At 42.0% G+C, this 21,625-nt stretch overlaps 1 protein-coding gene across 9 annotated transcripts in view; it reads right to left on the bottom strand.

Moving 5' to 3' along the window:
- LOC125004004 (teneurin-3) overlaps positions 1–21,625 on the bottom strand; it is a 322,776-nt gene that overhangs the window by 245,263 nt on the left and 55,888 nt on the right. For 8 of the 9 annotated variants that reach the window (XM_047578303.1, XM_047578307.1, XM_047578305.1 and 5 more), the window contains exon 4: positions 184–418. In XM_047578303.1, coding sequence (XP_047434259.1) covers positions 184–286 — 103 coding nt within the window. In that variant the 5' untranslated portion in view covers positions 287–418. The remainder of the gene's footprint in view (positions 1–183; positions 419–21,625) is intronic. The other variant, XM_047578304.1, reaches the window with a different exon arrangement.

The following is a 21,625-nucleotide window of genomic DNA, read 5'->3' as shown; positions in this document are numbered from 1 at the left end:
TCCATGCAGATCATCCCGTATCTGTTAATCCCGACCAGTGAATGATCTCTGCATGAAAACGGGGCGACTGACTCACTGACTGACTGACTCACCTAATTGATGAGCGGAGACAAAAAAAAAATAAAAAAATAAATGGATAAATGAGCGACGTGATGGAGTGAAGGGATGAATGAGACGTCTCACCAGCGTACGGTCCCTCCTTGTCCTTCCGGCTCTTGGTGAGCGAGCAGTAGGGACGTCGCTCTTTCACTTCCATAATGCTTCGGCTTGTGTTGCTGGCAAACATACAGGCATGCTGCTGTACAGCTGCACAGACACAAAGACAGACGGAGAGAAGACAGAAAGACGGAGGGAGATAAGAGAGGAAGACAGAAGGAGAAAGAGTCAGAGGTGGTGAAGCGTTGCAGTCGGAGTCCACCTACGAACACAGAGCGACACAGAAGGAAAAAGGGCCGGTCAGTGGCTGTGGCCTCGTCCATAACGTGGAGGAGATGTTCACGCAGAGAAGAACAAACACGCAGAGACACAAACTCATTCACAGACGTGAGTACACATGTTCGTTTAATTAACAGTCACACGTTCACATGTCGCCTGCTCCTTTCACTCTCCCGTGCATCGACTCATTCTTTCCCCGAGCAGCAAACCCGCCTCGTAGATTTTCATTAGCGCAGACGTCACACAGCTACATTTCTGCCCCTCGGTGCAAAGCGCACGGACCTGCGATGACATCTGTTTCTATTCATCTCAGCATGTCGGAACGCTTAACCGCTAACTGCTCTCTGCGTATCAAGTAACTGCACTCTAACGAACGCGGGTACGTTGTCAGCTCGCTGAGCTCGATGATAGACTGTTTCATGCCTCATTTTAACCCGTTTTGAAGAAGTCAATCTGTCACTGTCACTTGCCTCGGGAGATTTTCCCTCTTTCTTCTAAAAGCGACACATTCCAGGAGTGAAGGAGCGAGTCGGCAACAAGCCCGCACCTCCTACGAGCTCACCGCGTCGCACGACTACCGCGCACCGGTACGTTTGAGTCCCGTAGGCTGATGGGAACGAAGAAGAGGCCACAAAGAGAGGAGTCAAAGAATGAGGCGACGTAGAAAACCATCACGTGAGGACCAGGCCCTGCTCGCTCTATATGTATACGATCAATAGAGGCCAGAGTCCACCACGCCAGGCAGGATCCCAGGTGCAGCCTGGGGAAAGATCCCCCAGAGACGGACCAGCACACAGCAGCCAGCAGGCAGGACGATACAGATACAGTAATAACCGGGATAATGCACACGTACACCTGTGCCGAGTGAGGAGCGGATGACCGCGGGTCAAAGCTGGAGATACTTCAGAAGGTGGAGGATAATGACCGACTCAACATCAGGCAGAAGGAACATAGACCTGGAGAATATGTGTGTATGAGGTGAATGCAATAGTCGTCCCTGGGGTGATGAACATGAAACTGGGAGAGCGGCTCCAGCTGATCCAGGAGCAACACCAGAGACCTCTGTCCAGGAGAGTGTAGTACGAGCAGCAGCTAAGATACAGGACAGGAATTATACCAGTCCAGTTGCCTTTTGGATTATCATGACCTGCAGGACTGAGAGGCTTCACAGACACACTCAACCTTCCAGGTAGAGGACCGAGCTTGAAGGAGAAAAGCCGCCCCACGGGGCAAAAATGTCTCATTTAGACAATTCATTCACTCATTTTCCGTGACGTCTCGTCCTCTGGAGGAAGGCAGGAGGTCTGGAGCGGATCCCAGCCGTCACTGGGTGAGAGGTGTGGGCCACCCTGAACAGGTCTCTAGTCTAAAACAGGACTAACGCAGAGAGACACTCACATCTACGGCCAATTTAGATCCACTAACCGACCTAACGAGCACGTCTGTGGATGGTGGGAGGAGGCAAACTCCACACAGAGATGATGCAGCTGCAAACTCAATAAAACAACATATATTATTTTAGAATAATTAGCATATCATGGAAAGAGTCTTCATTAAAAGGCCGGCGTGTGGGATTTAGGGGGATTAATTAGCAGAAATGTAGAATTTGTAGTAATGTTTTATCGGTTGGTTTAATTCCGTCTTTGTCTACGTAAACGACGTTAGGATGAGGACTGCACATCGATGTAAGGAGAGGTTTCTCTTCCACTGACTGCAAACTACATGCTGCATAATCTGCAGCCGACATGTGCTTTCAACTTGAGCCTCACAGCTCGATGCCACTAAATCCTATACGTCGCTCCTTTAAGATTAACACCAACTTGTGCTGGTGCTCATTTCTCACCTAATTACTTATAAGTGTGTGCGTGTTAATTTTCAGGCAGCAGTCAAGACCGAGTCTGATAATTCATAATATTAAAAGACGTAGCTTAATTGTACCTTCTAGCCTTTAATGTGCGTAAACAAAGCGGTGGACTGGCGGGAAAATCCTCTTCCCATTTAAGACGTTCTGCTCCCTGGTCACCCCCCAAACCACCACGGTGGACTGCCTTTTAGCTGCATTCCCCAACACAAAGTACACAACGTACAAGTGGCCTTAATGAAAACTTAATGCAAACCTTAATTAAGCCATTAAGTGTTTTTGTGGGGAAAATAAATAAATAAATAAAAAATCTGTTTCTACCATCTCAGATGTGATGATGGGTTGATTTTCTTTTAAGTGTGTGTAAACCTCCTCTTGGGCTGCAATGGGAATTCTTCACTGTGTGAAAAAAAATGTGTATAAACTATATTTATATATAACTAATCTAAACTCACATTCTTCCTCTGTGGTGTTGTGCCACAGTGACATAAAACGGCCTCGATGAGGGATTTTAGCCGAGAAACAAACGCCAACAGCTACAAACTGTGTTCGTGTGGGTTTCTTTTCGATCACTGCTGCAGTTAAACGGCATCAACGCAGCCTGCACGCACAACTGTCGATGGTCCAATGTGAGTGGCACAGTTGCACAGGCCTGCTGTCCTCGAGAAGCAACACTGGTCATGAGACGTGGTGGTGAGCTGGTGATTTAGATCAACAGGCTGTGGGCCGTCCTCTTTAGATAAACACCACGGCGTCTGCTGCTGCAGCCACGATAACCAGCAGAGAAGAGAGAGAAGGTGGAAGCCAGTCACATTCAGGCGATAAGGAGAAAACTAATGTGGGAGAATATTCTCGGTTTGAACGACCGCGTTCGTAACTGAACCGGGAAGAAGAAGAAGAAAAATGAGTCAGATTGTAAAAGCAGAGATGGAGAGAGGACGGACAGAGCTGACAGAAGGAGAAAGAAAGTCGGCCTGTAGTGGTCAGACAGCTTTATAAAATGTCAACATAATCTGAGACACTGATCCTTAAATCCCATTCCTTCTGGACCTGCATGTGTGTGTGTTTGTGTGTTATTAATAGGTAGCTTTGCTTGTGTGGTTGGGTTGTGATGCACTTCTAACTATCGGTACTAATCTCATCTTCCTTGAGCCTGGAGGACGTGTTCAGACCCTGAATTAATATCTGTCTGTAAATAATAATCTATGATAATAATTTATACTGTATTGATTCCCGGGGGGAAATGATGTTACTTGGGCATTAAAAGTGAGCAAACCGAGGATCTCCTGATGTGTAGTTATCCATCGTAGCGCACCAGCACTCAGTGAATTGACATTTCAAACATTTCCTCTCGGCCTGGGACACGTTTGGCCTCGTTCCCTCGGTTAGTGTGAACAAACAGTGAGTCCTGGGTCACGTTAAAGACCACCTACTCACCAGATGATCACCTGTCAGGAAGAAAAGCTCCGCGTTGCTGTTAACTAACCAAATAACAAATAAATCAAACATGACTGTGTGTGATTCTCCTCCATCCTTCCTCATCTCTTCTCTTGTTGAGAGGCCTTGAGAGGCTGAGATTTATTCAGACTCAGAAAACTTTGTAACACTCTGCTATGATACTCTCCTACATAACGCACACAGATCTGAAGAGCCGACCGGAGACGTGTGCGTGGACACAAACGCTGGCCACTAGTGATGGGATGTTAATGTGAGGTCTTATCAGGGACGGTTTTAATAGGAGCTAAACTACAGGTCCTTGGGTTGTGGGAGAAACCCGAGATCAATGAGAAGAGGAGGAAGAGGAAGAAGTCTAACATATAAGAAGAAGAAGAAGGTTTGAAGAAACGCTCACCACGGAGCCACTGCGGTGCCCAGTGCTAATGAGATACAGGGAATTCAGACATTAACTGCTGATCTGCATCAGCCGGGATAATTGTGGTGTGTCATGCCATGTGCAGGGGCCATGTTGGCAGGGGGCTCATGAATGATTCAGATAAACAAGAGGCTCTGTATGTATCTCTGAGTGCATGTGTGTGTGTGTGTAGTATAGTATATACTTTTCTTTCCTCACAAACCAAACTTGACCAGAAAGCAGCTGAAAAATAGTCATGTTCGATCCGATACCGAGGCTGGTATCGGCGATACCGATCTGATATTGATACTTTGTATAAATACACTCTAATGTTTCTGGTAAACGTGAAAAAAAAGTAGCGCATTTCAAAGCATAGCTTCATAAAGAAGTTTATGTATTTATTTTAAACTCTGAAGTATATTGAGGTAGTGGCCTCATTTACTATGTAGCCGAGTTAATACAACAACAAACAGAGACACAATCAAACAAAACATGTGAAAATGATGCTTCAAACACTAAAAAAATAACTACGTAATGTGACTAGGTAATAAAAATAAATAGTTTATCTTGCATCTTAATTGTGACCCTGGTCTCTTCTGTCCTCATCGTTAACGCTTCGTATTCTGTGTCGTGGTTTAACCTGAGTTTGTGTTTCACTAGGTTCAATAGTTTAGTTACTTTCCACTGTGTCAGTACGTTACCTCCGGTGACTGAAGTATGGAAAGTACCGATATTTTGATTTGAGAATCTATTTTAGATCATAAAGACCTGGTATCAGAAGTATCAATATTTCAGTATCGATCCAAACATCAATAGCGGAAAAAAGGGTTCGACTTTCACGTTAAAATCATGTCAACTGGAGTTAATTCAAGCATAAGAATACGCAGCGCTCTTCAATGACAAGAACAATCGACTCTGATCTCCATTGTGTCACTTACGATGGTATCGCTCCCTTAACTGCTCCACAGATTAGATTTTGTGATGAGTTTCCCTGTAAGAATCATCGCGGCTGCTTCAGTGATGCATCGACCGGACGTCGGCCTCTGGACTTAAGTCGATTTCCGAATCAGAGCAGCACTTCCAGACAATCCTCGCTGCCGTAAACAAATATATTCCCAATTATCATTTCACAACACATGAGAAACGATAAACGGTGCATTTACAGAACACTGAGTGTCGATAACGCAAAAAACATGCACCAGCAACGCAAAAACAACCACCAACAAAGATCCTCATAGATTTGTTGTTTGTTGTTTGTAACGGGATCAGATTTGTGCTGATACTTGCATCGGTCTGTACAGTTCAAAGGCTTAAAAAAAAAGGGACCGAACCAGATAAATCTACGTGTGCATGACAGAAAACAGCCCAAGGATGAACTCGTTCAGTCAAACGTTTGGACACACTTTGTGTTTTCTATCCATATCTCACCTCTCTCAGGTTCCCGTCTGTCCTCACCTGTGCTGAATGTGAACAGACAGGTGTGTGCAACAGCAGTTTGTCACGTCTCTCTACGTGAATGAAGTCAGGTTTGGTACGAACAGAGAGGGAATAGGTATTAAATCAAGCTAGTGGTCCGTTACCGAGGGTTAACGCACCGAGGGTTACCGAGGGTTAACGCAAACTTAGTTTGCATGGCTTCAAGATCGGGATATTATTTTTTTCTCATAGTGAAACAATATAAGTGCATTTGGATTCAAGGCCGTGCATCCCGGCCTGAGCGCCCGCTAAGTGAATGCTAATCACGGATGGATGGGACGTGATGTGAATGCAGCAAGACGCTGAAACACAGGTGCACAGTAACTTCCAGGTATCCCCGAGGAAGTGTTTGATCGCTCCCAACAGGTGAGGCAGCCGCTGCCTCCGACTCGAGAGGAGCTGCAAATTCAATCAGCTCGTCTCTGCAGAGGAGCCTCTTGTAGAGCGCTCAAATTAAGTAGCTCCTCAACTTTGAAGGGGAGGCTATAAATTGCTTTACTTGGATATTATTTCTAATCATTGAGCAAAGCAATCTGTGCACGTTATGCACAATATCTTTTTTTTTTTTTTTCACATGTACTGGACTCAACAGCTGCCTAAGCTCTTCCAAAAAACACAGCTCCACCAGAAAACACAAAAGCCAGCGGCTCACTGTGTCACTCTTTAGACTTTTCCTTCTGGCTCTGTGCTACAAAATAGCACATTGTGCCAATGATGCTCTGTGCCAACGTTATGTCAACTAGAAGACAGTGTGTGGATTCTACAGATCATGTTGTCTGCTGTTGCTTTTAGAGGAGAGCTGGTTATTCCTTCCCTGGAATCTCTTTCCCTTCGCATCAAGAAAGAAACAAGCCGTTGTTTGTAGAAAAAAATAAAAACAGAATCCAGCAGCCGAGCCAGTTTCTGTTTGTAATCGTCATCTCTTTAAATAATTAGAGTTCAAATCATACATCCACATGATTAAACTGCATCGGGAATATGAAATGCTAATTAAATGTCTGTCTATCGCATACACGCAAGCCTCTATTAATTTACATCCTATATTCCTAACAAAATAAATTCACCTGAGTGAGTTCAGCACATGACAGGATTAAGAGCCACACAGTCAGTGTGTTTGAGGCACTTTGGATGTGTGGTACATGTAATACTGTGCTGCTTTAAATGGTTTCAGTGAACAGCGTCCTTCCAAGTTTTCAAGTTTTTCAGAAGCAGGTGCACCTCTAGGATGTAAAGGGCCACATTAAAGTGTCTGTGAAGGTTCTCAGTCATCCAGGTCATAGTATATGCGAACAAGCGTTTAAGAGTTTAAGAGTGGAGTTTTATGAGAAGATGATTTCCCACTCACCAGAGCAGCTTCTTCAGGTCTGAAGAACTTAACAATCTCCACTTTCCTTTCTTAAACATTTTTTGGATATCTTACCAAGTGTTTCCAGCCAATGTAATGAGACTCAGGTGTATAATAATCAGGAATTTGTCTCAGTCTGATCAGTCACAGCACACGTTTGTTGAAGAGTCTGATGACACGATGACACAATGAAAGCTTTCTGAGGAGGTCGACAAAATAGTTAAGAGTCGGAAAAGGTTCCACAACCATCTCTAAAGAGTCTGGAAGCCACAAATAATCCACAGAGAATCAGACAGATTGAAGACGACTGTTCCCCTCCACAGGAGTGGTCCACCAACAAACATCACTCCATCATAGTGGGAGAGGAACCAGAGGAACCCAGGGGAACTTCTAAGCAGCTAAAGGCCTCTCTCACATTGGCTGATGTTCATGTTGATGAATCCACTCAACAACCAAAGACACTGCTCTCTGTCCACAAAGGACATGTGGGACAATGTTTAGTGGACAGATGAGACCAGAGTAGAATAGTTTGGTTTAAATGTTTGGAGATGAACCAACACTGCATTCCAGCATCAGAACCTCATCCCTCCATGAAACATGGGGGCGCTAATGTCCTGGTTTGGGCCTGTTCTGCTGCATCTGCTCATCATTGATGGACCAATGAACTGTGAATTCTACCAGTGAACTCTGAAAGAAAATGTCAGGACATGAGTCCATGAGCTGAATGTGAAGAGAAACTGGGTCATGGAGGAAGACAAGGAGCCCAAGAACACCAGTGGTTCTCCAGAAGAACCAGATGAATGTTTAGGAACAAGTCAAAGTCCTGACCTTCATCCAGTAGAAATGTTTGAGCATCAGCTGATGAGAGGAAACCACCAACATCTCACAACTCAACTGGTTCTGATCTGATTAATGGGATCAAACTCCTTCAAATAATCAGATGTTACCAAAAACATTTAGTCTAAAGGACTCACAGACTCACACACTGGACATAAGGACTCACTTACTTTTGCAAAGATATGAACAAATTCATAATATCCTCAAAGTGTTTAATGCACAAGTACACGATTTGTGTTTCGTTTGTTTGGTTTGGTTCTCACGCAGAAAATCTGCTGATGTTTTCAGTCTGTTTAACACAGAAAAATCTGAAGGATGCAAAAAAGCGACACCGTATATCAATCAACACAAAGTAGGATGTAAGATGTGTTTCACCCCATGAGTGTTTTACAGAACTGCTGCCACAACATAAAATCAATACATAAACACCGCTGATTTCCTCATGCTGAGCCGACATAAAAGCGGCCTAAGTTTCTGTCAGTCAGCGCCGCGGAGACAAGTTTCCCCGGCCATTATGCTTTCTGACAGACACGCAGACGGTTCAGAGGACAGAGACGTGGAAGGAGTCAGTGTGGGCTGAACGGCCCGGAGGCTTTAGCGGCGCTTACACATCGCTCATGTCGGGCTTTTAATGTGGATCCGCAGCGAGTGTGGCACCAGACAGCGATACATGCAAAGACGGATTACGGCGCAGGAAAGTTTGCTGACGCTGCTTCAGCGCAGAGACCTGACTGACAGCCAACGTGGGATATGTGACAGTCGCATCTCGGCTGTCAGTCACACGCGCAACACATTTGCATATTTTTTTTGTCAGTCGTCCAATGGTTTGCAATCATAACATCGTAACATAAATGTGCAGCGTTCACGGGTTCGTAACCAGAGAACACAGTTTGGAGATTTTACATTAAATTATATAAGTGATGTGGATGAAACATATACGGTCTAGACATCAAGTTGGGTCGAGGAGGTTAGTTAAGGTGAACAAAGACGATAATAGATAAACTCTGTGGTGAGTTAACCTCATGATATATGTGTTAAAAATAAATACGAATGTGGGTGGTTTCAATCAAGACGAAGGACTTTTATATGCTTCTATATACTGAGAGGTGGACAGAAATAAAGAGGGACTAAGGGAAAGAAAGAAAGATGAGTGAAGGCGGTGATCAGTTTGCTGTTGTTTTTTGGTTAAGAAGTGAATTAAGGAGCCTGATCAGGCTTCATCAATAATTAAACTCTTAATTAAAAACACTGTGCTTCAATGAACAATGAAGAAAAGCTAATAGGGATTAAAGAGCCGGTTCAGGATTCTGCTTTGTTTGAGTTTATCAATTAACCCCTAACTGCTGTCAGTTTAAAAAAAAAGGAAAGGAAACATATTTACTCATCATTCTTCATGATTTTCATAATTACCACTTCCTCACTTCATTCACAAGTGTACAGATGTTTCTGCATGAATTAGTTGGACGCTAATACAGTATAGCACTTGTGATTTCTATGGCTCTCACTGATTAAAACATCTTATTTTGAAGAACCTACTTTTAAGAAATAGAAAGAAAACAGAAGCTACAGTGACAGTGTCAAACATTTCGGCACCGTAATTACTTTAAATATCTACGGCCAGTGGCGTCATGTGGGGGGGGGGGGGGTTAGGACTGACAGGGGACCCCAAACATGTGTAAAAAAAAAAAAAATAATAATATTAAACCATCATAATAAAAACTATATATTTTAATAGTAGTAAAATAAGTGATTTCTTTTGTTTTCACTTGACTTTAAACGTAAACGTTCTGCTACTTAAAATGTAAATGACATTGTGATATCGACCAACCACCCCCGTGACTCTGACTGAAATGGTTTGGTCCAGTAGTCGTAGCTACATCAGTCACAATTCTGCACAGTGTCAAAGGAAAATACAGGAAAGAAAGGACAGAGAGGTGAGACAACGTGTCCTCCTAACGTGTCCCCTCTTGGTCTCCTGGACGCCACAAACTAGTCTTTGGTCTCCAGTGCTTCACTCATGTTTAGTGAACTGTGTGTGACTGTGGCTGGTGGAGACACAGAGCTTTTAGGAAGTTAAACTACGTGAGGTCCATAATGTCCCAGGACCAGGACCAGGACAGGTTTTAGAGCGTTGCCCTGTTATATATAAAGTCCGTTGGCCGGTCAAACCCGTTTCCATGAGTCCTGTGTTGTTACTCAAGTCATGTTAACCCACCTTCTAATTTAGGCACCGGTTCTGTTATTTTGTTGTGACCATAATTAAACCCTCAAAATCTTTTCATTTAGTCACTTTATCCTCTTGTTTCATTGGAGGCAGCAAGTTTTTATTTATTTATTTATTTTTTGTTAGAAAATGTGCTGTTCATTATTTTTTGGAGGATTATCTTAGTTTATTTTAAGTTTCTTTAACTTTCTTTAAAGTTAAGATAATTTTATTTATTTATGATGGGGCCCAATATAATTGTTTTGTGTTCAAATCATGATATAACTAGAGAGAATAAATGCTTAGTGTGAAATCCATTTATATAAGGAGATAAAAAATCTTGATTGAAGATAATAGATGATATTATTGTTGTTTTACTCATTACAGTGAAGCAAACAGCCTTTGATTTAAGAAAAAGTTCAACTGTATTTGATGTAAAATAAATATAATTAAATGCAGTTTTAAGTCACAGAAAGGTTCACTAAGTTTGAGAACTTTGAGAAGCTGTTAAAAGTCCTAAAGTTGAAATAATTGTGTCCTTAAACTGTAACTTTTGTGGAATTCCAGGATTTCTTTCCTGATTTGAAACATCTAATTTCTCTCCTGTGTGTTTTTTGTGAATCAGCTTCTTTTCACCTTCATCCTGCTCCTTGTGCATTAGTCAGCTGATCTTTAGGGAACTGATCCCAGAGCCTCTGTAGTCGTGTGCTGGGATGAAGAACGTGTGCTGCCTCTCATCTGACGGCCGCTAATGGTTTAATTGTTCCCAGCTTTCTCACAACAATCCTGCCACTGGACTAACGAAGTGATGGAAAAGACTGGGGAGTCTCACAGTTTCACAGATGTCACGTTGCACCGTGGTTCAACCGAACGATCCTCTAACAGTGACTGATAATCCGCGTCCAAGCTGCCGATAAACAGCGGAGGCAGAATATCTTTGAGTTTCCTGCGTCACAACTCTCGTCCAAAACGATCTTTTAAATCCTTTTCCAGTTGAGCAGCACTAAGCCAGAGGCTGCTCCCGGTGTCTCCACGCATAATGTTTCTTCTTTATCACAATCAGGAAGGAAGGAAAAGCACAGGTGACTCTACGTCTGTGATGGTTTCCAAATGAACCAGCCTCCCTCCTCACTGATAAACCTGCTCTTGTTCCTGCTGTGATGAACCAACACGTCACAGGAAACATCTGAAACAGTCTGTGTTATTTCTAACAAAGTCACTTTAAAAAGCCTGGACGTGTTAAGGTAAGTGAACTCATCTCTTTCTCTTCCATCTTCACATCTTCTTTTCTTTTTTATCTGATGATTTGTGCCCACTCACACTTTTAAACACAGAGATGTTCTTGGCCAAAGGACTCAGACTCTTCCATAGATGGATAAGGGCACAAACCGATCAGCCATAACATTGTGACTAATGTTGTGCAGGTTTCCCCTGTGTAGTGAACAGAACAGTGAACAAACATGAGCCTTCTGAGGATGTCTTGTTGTTAGCGGCTCCAAACATTTCCCAGCAGAACACCGAATTGTTACAAGATGTTTTAAATGTTATTTACTTCTCCTGTCCGTGGTCATAATGTTGTGGCTGGCCTGTGTATATTCAGTTGAAAAGCTTGCGACAGAGCGGCCGACTCTGAAGTGAAGAATTTGAAGATTCCCGCATCACACGAACGCGCCACAACACAAACAAGAGTCGACGACAAACACTGACTTCTTTCTGACTTTTCAATTTTCTTTTCAATTTTTTAACAACAAGTTCCAAAGGAGCGTTGCGCTGTGGCCCCTTCAAGGTTTACTCTCTATTTTCTGTGACAATACGTTGGCATGACAGATGTTAATTACTTTTTTTTTTTCTTTCCTGTGTGTGGAGGTTACTCTTTAAAAACATATTCCTGTGCAAAACCTTTAGAAGCGTAGGTTGCTCCGACTATTATCCGTCCCACAATACCTCGATGGAGGCGTCTGATTAACACTGCAGCGTCCGGACATGCAGCCCGAGTCCTGGAGAAGCATCTTCAGCAGCAGGGAGGATGAGGAGCCCTGCAGCAGATGGTGTGACCCCCGCAGAGCGCTGATCCCAGCGTCATGCACTCAGTCTGGGACTTCACGAGGAGCCAGACTGAATTCACAGGAGAACTCAGGCAACAAGTTCCCAACTTACTGCACTCGTCTCACAAATGTTATTTGTGGACGTGTCCTCGGTTGGCTTTAAGTTCCTGAAACTATGCGTTAAGCTGAGCCAACGATTAGGAAATGAGGTTGTACTTCACAGATATTGGGCCCTAATCTTAAGCTTGCACACGCTACAAGATTTGAGAATAAAGGCGTAACGCGCGCGGCGGGATATCATTTAGATTATCGCATTAGATAAGGGGGCACTTCATATACATCGTGATCTCAGCGGGAGGCTTTTGAAAGGAGAGCTGAGGCTGCGTGGGGGAAACTACTGGTAGTTAATCCAATCTATCTGCCAAGCACCAATCAAACTAAATGAAAAAAAAAAAAAATGGCTGGGGAGATGCAGTAAACACAGGGCGTTGGAAAAAAGCGGTGGGAAACTGCTCAACATGCTAGTTCCTGTGTTGTTTCAGTCATACTCATCATATTATCGCTGCAATGAATGGAAGTAGAAATGCTACGAGCAGAGAGAAGCTCAACAACAATCAGTACATGGTGCAGCAGGGATGTCCAGTTAAAATAAATCCAGATGTCTGCTTCTACTCCTGAGTGTGTTACGTTTTCTAAGAGCTCAGAGAACAAGAACAAAGTTTGTGCTACGTCCTCATAGGCTGACAAAATGTTTGTGATATTTAACCTTTAGTTTGATTTGTTGGCTTTAACCACATCTTCTCTGTCGTCATACTGTTTTAAATACCTTTTGTTTCTGATGCTGCTCTCAGTCATGTTTCTGATCATCCATCACACGCTGACTAATCTGTTTGTGTGGTTTCACAACATTTTAAACAAGAGGCCACACAAAGTGGAGTGTATTTAAAAAGTCACCCAAGCTCTAACCAATATATTCTATTTATTTATATATATTTATTTTAAACTCCTTAGTGGCTGAAAGGAATAGTTTTCAGAAATAGAATCAAATCTGAATCAAACACTAACAACGGAGGTTAATTAAAGTTAATTAGCTAAAGGCTGGTGAAGGAACGTTTTGACCCCCCCCGTCTGAAATAAAGTCATATATTTACATGGTAGATGAAAGAGATTTTATTATATATATAATATTATATCATTACCTTTAAACACCTGACCTCATGTTGTTATTCGATAGCTACCAAACACAACTTTATTGACAATGACAGTTAAAGTTCTTATTCTTCTATTTCTGTGCTTATTTTTATTTTTATTCAGGAAGAACATGACGTCTTTACCAAACCTCTGCTCTCTGGACGTAACCGTCTCAATAAAAGTGAAGTCCACGCAGGTTTAGTGGAGTCACCTTTACATCCCCTGCCCTCTAGAAACCAGGTCTGGGTCTGGTTCAGGTTTTGGTGCCGCTGCTTAAAGAATGAAAACATACAAACTTTTTTTATTTTTAAGGCATTTTGTGACGTGCAAGTTGAACAGAAGTTTAAGTTAAATAATATAAATACAACTAAGACTAAGAAATAATGAACCAATTAAATAATAATAATAATAATAATAATAATAATAATAATAATAATAACGAGTGTTGTGGGGTCTGTCAGGCTTCAGAGACGCTACATCTCTGGTCTTTAATAAAATGCTATGTGTGGTCAGATGTTGAGTCTAACTCCAGGTGTTTCCTCCTTGTTGCATCTTTAGAGCTGAAGTCCAGACAAACTTTAGACAAACGTTTGGTCTCAGACATGTTGAAGCTTCGCTTCCATCCATGCAGGAGAAAACCTGACGCAACGTTGAAACATTCAGTGGCACTGAAATCTGTGCTGCTTCTCCGTCTGGTTGCCACCATTTGCATCAACACTGGTGCTATTTTGGTCCCTGTCCCTGCTGGAAACACAGGACTTTAACCTCATGGCTGAAAAGCAGCTCCAGGATTTAGTCCACAAGACGTGACATGTAACGTTTTAAGCTGAGGAACTTGTACAGAATTATTAGCTTCCATCCCCCATGTCTCTGTCCAGCTGTCGCAGCTGTTCTCATATCATCACAACAATCAAATCAAATTTACAATCTCAAATAATCCGCCCACTTCTTTTTCTTCCCTTCCTCCATTTCCCTCTTTTGCACCATTTCCTCGTGTGTTGAAGTGAGTCTTTCCTTTGATTCATGTCTTTCCCGTCGCGTGTGATCCAACCAGAGCTGCAGCGAGTTTCACATGTGCAAATCCACCAAGATAATCTCTATCTTTCTCTATTTCCTACCTTTCCCCTTCTCCCGCCTAATCCCCCTCTCTGCCCAGATTAAAAAAACAAGAAAGAAAGAGGGATGACATGCATCGTCATGAGAGAAAAACACTCCGACCACAAAAGAAAGAGTTGAAAAACAAAGTGTGGAAGACGGTGAGTGGAGGAGGGCGTGTCGGGGGAGGCCAGGAGTGATTCCAGCAGAACAACACTAATCCATGCATGTGTCTGAGGGCGGGGGGGCAGGTGGAGGACAGGCCAACCAGAGGCAGAGACTGTGTCCAGTTCAAGGACAGAGCAGCACAGATGGACACGTTGCAGGGTTTCACGTCTATTGATCAGCGTCGGCAGGAAGTGCACAGGCTTACAGGTTATTACCTGCAGCTTTCTAGAAAACACCTTTAAGACCATTTAAAGAAGCTTGGTGATTTATGGTGCTGGGTGAAGCAAACATCACCAGGTCTTATACGTTCATTTAGCAGCGGAATAATAATAATAATAATAATAATAATAATCAATTCTATGGTTTTAATCATTTCTCAGCATTTTAGCTTCACTCCACTCTGCAGCTCGGAGCCTTTTCAGGCAACGTGTTCATAAAGGTAAATTAAAAGGAGTCAACTCTTCTATTTAAAACAATAATTCTGCCGATTAGTAAAGAAAACATCATATTTGATGCTTCTAAAAGAATAAATGAAACTGTTTATCTCAAAGAATCCGTTCTTAATTTATCTAAACGCCGTCAACGTGCATCCGCTCGTCTGAGTCGTCGGGTAAATATATGAAAATATAAAAATAAAAAAAGCCCCGCGCTCCAGCTGCTTTGAGAAAGTGAACCGAACGTGCCACGGGGCAGAACTTCCCACAAGCATCTGCTCAGCGCTATTAGCTGAAATCTGAGGTGGCTGGTGGATACGCTACCTAACACATAAGCAGATACCCTGAAAGGCTGCGTGGAGGGAGGAGGGGGGAGGGGTGAAGGTCTAGTGTAGGCGGCGATGGAGGGAAGGTCAACTTGTGCTAACAATGAGTCCATTGATTTCAAGTCACCAGTCCTTGTTTCTCCTCTTCCCTTTCTCTGTTTTCCATCTCTCGTTCTCTGCGTCTTCTCATCTTTTTCTGTTCTTCGTCCGTCCTCACGTGTTCCCACACACTTCAGATAATACTTCAGACATTCGTTCCCACTTCTTCGCCTGTTTTCATACCGCCTCCTCCTTCCTGTTCAGGTAGCAGCTTTTCAGCGAAACCGGCGGCACAAAGGGCCGATTGTCCCGTGTCCTTTTGTGCTTTTCTGTGTCAGTGTGGTTCAGCGCATCGGGAGAAGAATTTGTAGCATGTGTGTTTCTTTACATCGCGTTCATGGAGCTGTTACAGCTGGAGGGGGGGGGGGGCACATTCAGCCCAGTCTGATGTGAAGCCGACCAGTAACATCGTCTATCATTGTATCATTGTTACCTCTCTGAAAATGTATCAGTCTTTGTTTCTGTTTGTACTTAGTGTCGGGGAAGAAAAGGTAAAAACTCTGTATATAATGTGAATGTATATATACATTGTACATTCTGCAATAAAAAATTGATCCAAAGAAAAAAAAAAACATAAATAACTTCAACTTTCAATTTGTTTTAGTGCAAGAAGAACAGTTAGAGAATGTTTACTTTTAATAAAAAATCATTCAAACAAAAACTTTTTTTTTTTAACTAAAGCTGTACTTTGTGCACATTGCTGTTGGGAGTTTGGGGATTCTAGTGTCTTAATAAAACCCCTATTTTATCCCAACTATTAAAAAGTATTTATACGGTCTATGCTGTGGCCCAGATTAGACTCTCATCCTGACCGGTTTGGGGCCACGGGCCATATGTTTGACACCTCTGTGTTATAGACTGTATGAGTGTCCATGTATGAGCACATATCGATTACGTTTTACAGGATCCTGCTACGATTCATCATCAGTCCATTCAGAGATTTTTCAGTTTGGAAACAATTTGTGCTTAAAACTATTGTTGTCAAAGTTTCCAGAGATTTTCATATTTCCACAATATTTTCCCTCTAATTTCTCTAATGTCCAGCTCTCCAACTGCAGGATCTCACAAGAATTGTTGTGCAACACACGTCTCTATACGGAAGAGTTTTTCATCATGCACTTTGAGAAAAAAGTCGAAATGTTGAGAAAAAAGTTGAAATGTAAACCAGCAAACATTTTCAAATAGTTTCTCAAACTTTTTTGCAAAATTTCTGATATTTTTCCTGAAATTTCAACTTTTTTCCTCAAAATTTCAACTTCTTTTTTTTTTTTTAATCAAAGTTCATGATGAAAAAAAGTTTCACAAAATTTTTTCTCACAATTTCAAATACTTTTTCTCGAAATTTCAATTTGTTTTTTCGAAAAATTTCAACTTTTTTTTCTCAAAGTGCATGATGAAAAATAAATCTTCCTCCTCTATTTTTTATTTTTTTTATTTTTCTCATTCCCTAACACTCTTCTGTAAGAGGATGCAGGGAAGTGGTGAAAGGATTTTAAAATGAAGATGGATCTGAATTAGAAATGGATTTTTCCTCCCACGTGAATCAGTTTCTATGTATGAACAGGCGTCAGTGACGATGTAAATGAATTGACCGAAGTCTGGACCTGTTGAAAATGTACCTGAGAGCTGAAGCACGTTCACCGTCCGCCATCAGATCTGACAACCAACAACATCTGACTCCCGCCGACTCCCCCCGCTCCCCCCATGTCGCTGAAATAAACACCTGATTCATAAATGGGATTACTGTGAGAAGATTACAGAATCCCGTGCATCAGAAAGAGGGAGACAGATGCTGTGCAGTATTACCATCATCCGGTGGCAGTAACTGGAGCACGGCGCGGCACAATGAACAAAATGGGACAAAATTACCGTGTTACCCAAAAGCTTCATCACCGAGAAAGAGGAGACTGGAAATTAGACAAGAGAATGGATAAAAGAGGCTGGACAAGACAAAGGCATCGGCGCATTGTTGGCGTCTGACAACTAGAAACCGAGCCCAGTGGTGGCGAGAGGGAAACAAATACACAATCCACAATCTGCCACCGAAACATGAACAAACATCACAGAACGAGCGGTAAAAATAAAACTCCATTTGTCCTGTTTTCTTCATGCTGCCACTGTTATATCTGCTGATATATACGAATAAAAGAGGCTTTTTAAGAGCGGAGATGCTCTTTTAAGGACAAAGCCATCATGTTGAGGACGTGTATAATTACAGACCTGGCTCCAAACTATCTTTTATTTCAACATACGGTTTTCAGGATATTTTAGGGCGTAAGAAACAGAGAGAAAACTGCTTGGGTACACATCTAAATATTAAAAATACACCATCCTGTGAGTCAGTTATTAATGATCAACAGTAAAAAGAAAGAAAATAAATAATAAAAAAAAAGATAATTTAAGGGATGGTCTATATTTTCTTGGGTCTCAGGCCAAAAATAAACTTGAATAATTTCATCCACTCATCTGTTTGAAATCCCCATTACTTCTGTGTGAGGCACATCTCAGAGTGTGAATTATTAACATAAAGCGTATCCCTAGGCTGAAATTGATCATTTGCATATGTGGCAGAATCCCCAGAGACCAACATGGAATACCTGTGCAGCTAGAACACACTAAATATCTGCAGAAAAACAACAATATCTGACTTAAATATAAATACATATACATATATAAGCTCTAAATTTAATCTGGATCACTCTGGTGTCTCTCTGAATATCATAAGGATAAGGTTTGATGACAGCTGTTGGTCTGATCTTCATCCTTACACAAGAAATCCCAAACGTTTTAGTGCCAAAGAATGTATTAAAGTAGTGTCAGTTCAGTTTTTGTTAGTGTGGACTCATCCATGACTTAAGCCGTTGCAAAGATTTCTAAAAACTCGTCTCCTGGTCTCTGTTCTGACTTGGAACTAGGACGTCCCATTCATCGACGCGTCATTGAATGGTACGAGAAAATGTAAAAGGATTTCATTGTGACTGGTGGCATTTGAATAGAGAGATAATTGCAGTGTATTGTTACCGTGTCTTTATTTCAGAATCTAGTGGAAACCCACACATGAGGCCTAAATCCTGAGATTAGATGAAACGTGCCTTTCAGGTATTAACCCTCTGAGCGCTGAGTTATTTTGGCACATTTTCCAGCGCAGACATACCGCACATTTTTCTCAGGGCGAGCCAGACTTCTCAGAAATGTCACCATTTTTTTCCCCATAAGAGGATCATTTAACTCTATTTGAAATTCCTACATTTTTGAGCAGAAGCCAAAAAACTTTTAGGCCATGAGCGTGGAAGGTCACGGTGGTATGAACGCATGACTGACGGCACATTTGGTCTTTTTGTCCCAGAACAAAAGTGAAAGATTGTCACTGCAAGAAACGTCTGACTTCTTTGTGTTCTTCTATACAAAATGGATAAATAAAATAATCTTGATTTCATAGAATTCTTGCTCTAATTCTAAATAAAAATCAAATGAATGTGGTTATTTGTGAAGAGCATAGGAGCTTGTTACAAGACACAAGATATCCTGATATTCTCAACATCCATCTGTATCCAAAAGCATTAAAGAGAGAACCTCAACTCTGAAGAAGGTACCAGGATGTAACATCTTCAAGAAACTGCACCAGAAAGCTGAGTTGCCTTTCTTTTAACCTTCTAGGATAAACCACGACCTGGACGACTGAGAACCTTCACCCTGTTTTCATCAAGATGAGGTAGAAGTCACAGTTAGAACCTTAAACTGGACTCTTTGTCTTGTTAACACTTAGTACGTTTACATATATGTGAAAAAAACGAATTATTGCCTTAGTCCGACTTTAACTGGACAACTTAATTGCATGTAAACATGTTAATCACGCCTAAAATACAAGTGGGACTTGATTTTCACTGGCATTTAAACGCCTTAACAGGACTTTAACTGGACAACATGCGTGAACATGCTCCACAACCGCTGGCGTATGACCCAGTAACAAAAACATCCCAAAAAGCTGGTTACAGAAGAAGAAGAAGGTAAACAGAGCCGGTGGAAGAACCACCAGAGGGATAGCGCCATCTATCTGCACCAGAAGTAGCGCACAGATTATGTATGAGATCAAAAAGCTGAACTATTATCCATCTGGTTGTTGTTTAAATGCCGGTCTCTTGTTCATTCAACCAAGTCAACCAGAAAGGGGGTCGTATTAACCCACTGACAAGACACATATCGCCACCTAGTGTAGAGGAGGACGAAATGTCTCCGTCAGTTATTCGATTTTCTATGTCGCATGTAAACTGGGACAAGGACGACGTTCAGGAAGCTGAATTTAGAGCATAGCTCCATTAAGTTGTGGACTGATTAACATCAATGGATCAATGTTAATATTAATATTCATTATCAGTCGATCTGGGTCCGGATCGGATGTTAAATGTCCTAGAGTTGGTCCCTGTAAATTCCTAAAGTCTGTCCTTGTTGTCTCTTAGAGTCGACTGGATTCAGTCCATTAAACATTTCTTTCAGTCAGAGTTAATGTGGTGTGGAGAGGGGAACTCATACGTTGTGTTCTCTACTTCAGAAATATTCTGATGTCCAACGTCATAAACTCTCTAACCCTCTCTGGAAGATTTGTCTCCAGGACGTTTCTCTTCTTTTAAACGTTGCAGCGTTCAGTGTTTGTTGTTGTTGTTGTTTGGCTGCAGCCTTTGACAGACTACTACCAACTCAACAAACATCCACATTCAACTAGAGTAAAGTACTAGTTTAATCATATGATTTTAGTCCCTTGCAGCTAAACAACAGCCACTTAAACAAAAGAAGACATTGTTTTTAACCTACAATACGTCATTGTGGTCCAGTCGTTTTAAAAATGCCTGAATCCACCTCGTTATGGATCAGAACATCCCTCAGTAACATGCGCCAACCTCACTCAGTGTAAAGAAAAACAAAAACTCTGTTAACATTCACAGCAGCACCTGACTCAGTTGTGAGTGAGATGCAGCAGATTAAAAGTAAATGTCAGCATGTTTCAGTGGGTAAAACGCTTTGTTAATTAAATTGACAATTTGCTACATTACATCCGTTGTTATTTCAGTGTTAAAGGCTACGTTCATTTAGTACAAATAAACACTGTCAGCTACTCCAGCAGCGTCGCAGGTGGCGCGCCGCTGAAAACAGAATCCCATCTGACAACTCACTCCACAAAAGATGCCCACGAAATGATGGTCATGCACATGTCGGCGCGAAACTAATCAAGGAGGGAGGAAATGTGATAAAACTGCACGGCAGATGCAATTTCTGCAAATGTTGAACAAACAGACAATCACAGGATGCTCGCAGTTTGTTTTTTTTTTTTCTTCTAATGTTCAGAATCAACAATTTACTCCCTTCCTCTGTGTTTACGTCTATTTACGGAGCAGAGACGAAGCTTATGCACGTCTCCCCGTGAATCACCGTTATTTCTGCCTCCACTAAAGACGAGAAACGTCCAGAGGCCAAAAAGTTAGAATGAAGCAAATATTCACCGCCACTGGTGAATGTCAGAGGAAGGGAACAAAGGACAGGAGAGAAACACTGACGTTATAACTTTAATCTCATGTCTCTGTCGTGTTTCTGTTAGTTTCCATCTCCGTCTGAATTTAACTCTTCATTCTCTCTGCGTCTCTGGTGTAACACGGGGAAGAGCCAGCAATCATCCAACCGAGAGTCAGCAGACGTCACTGCAGAGCGAATCAAATGTCAGTGCAATAAAGAAATAAATAAATAAATAAATAAAATGAAGGTCAACTCTGTAATTGCCTGCAAACCCGGACACTTTTGAAGATAGGGTGGAGAGGAAGGAGGACACTTAATAATCTCTTATCAGTTATGGATAATCCTCAACACCCTCTCCAGCGCCTCCTCGTCCATGGGCAGCGATCACCTTCCCTAACGGACTGAACCGCCGCTCTGTGCCGAGCACCAGCTCAGCGAATCCTTCCTGCCCCGAGCACCGGCCCTTTCTACGACTCTGCACTGAAAACTGACAGGAAACTCTGCTTTATTGTTTTCCATTTCCACCAAACTCTGCTTTGGTGGAAACACAAAATACAACTACAGGCCAAAAGCTTGGAAGCAAAAATCCAATTTGCACATAAAAGATCGTAGCTTCATTGGCACACTTTGAAATTATGTAAAGAGTGACTTATCAGAGGACATTTTCACTGTAATAATCAGGTATTTGATTTTTTTTTCTGTCTTCATAGTGACGTCCTCTGGCTTTAACAACAGTGAGGTAATACGAGGCTT

Source organism: Mugil cephalus, chromosome 2, assembly GCF_022458985.1.
Source record: "Mugil cephalus isolate CIBA_MC_2020 chromosome 2, CIBA_Mcephalus_1.1, whole genome shotgun sequence".
In the NCBI taxonomy this organism is placed as follows: Eukaryota; Metazoa; Chordata; class Actinopteri; order Mugiliformes; family Mugilidae; genus Mugil; species Mugil cephalus.
The sequence above is the reverse complement of the archived record's forward strand: the minus strand, read 5'-3'. Positions and strand labels throughout refer to the sequence as shown.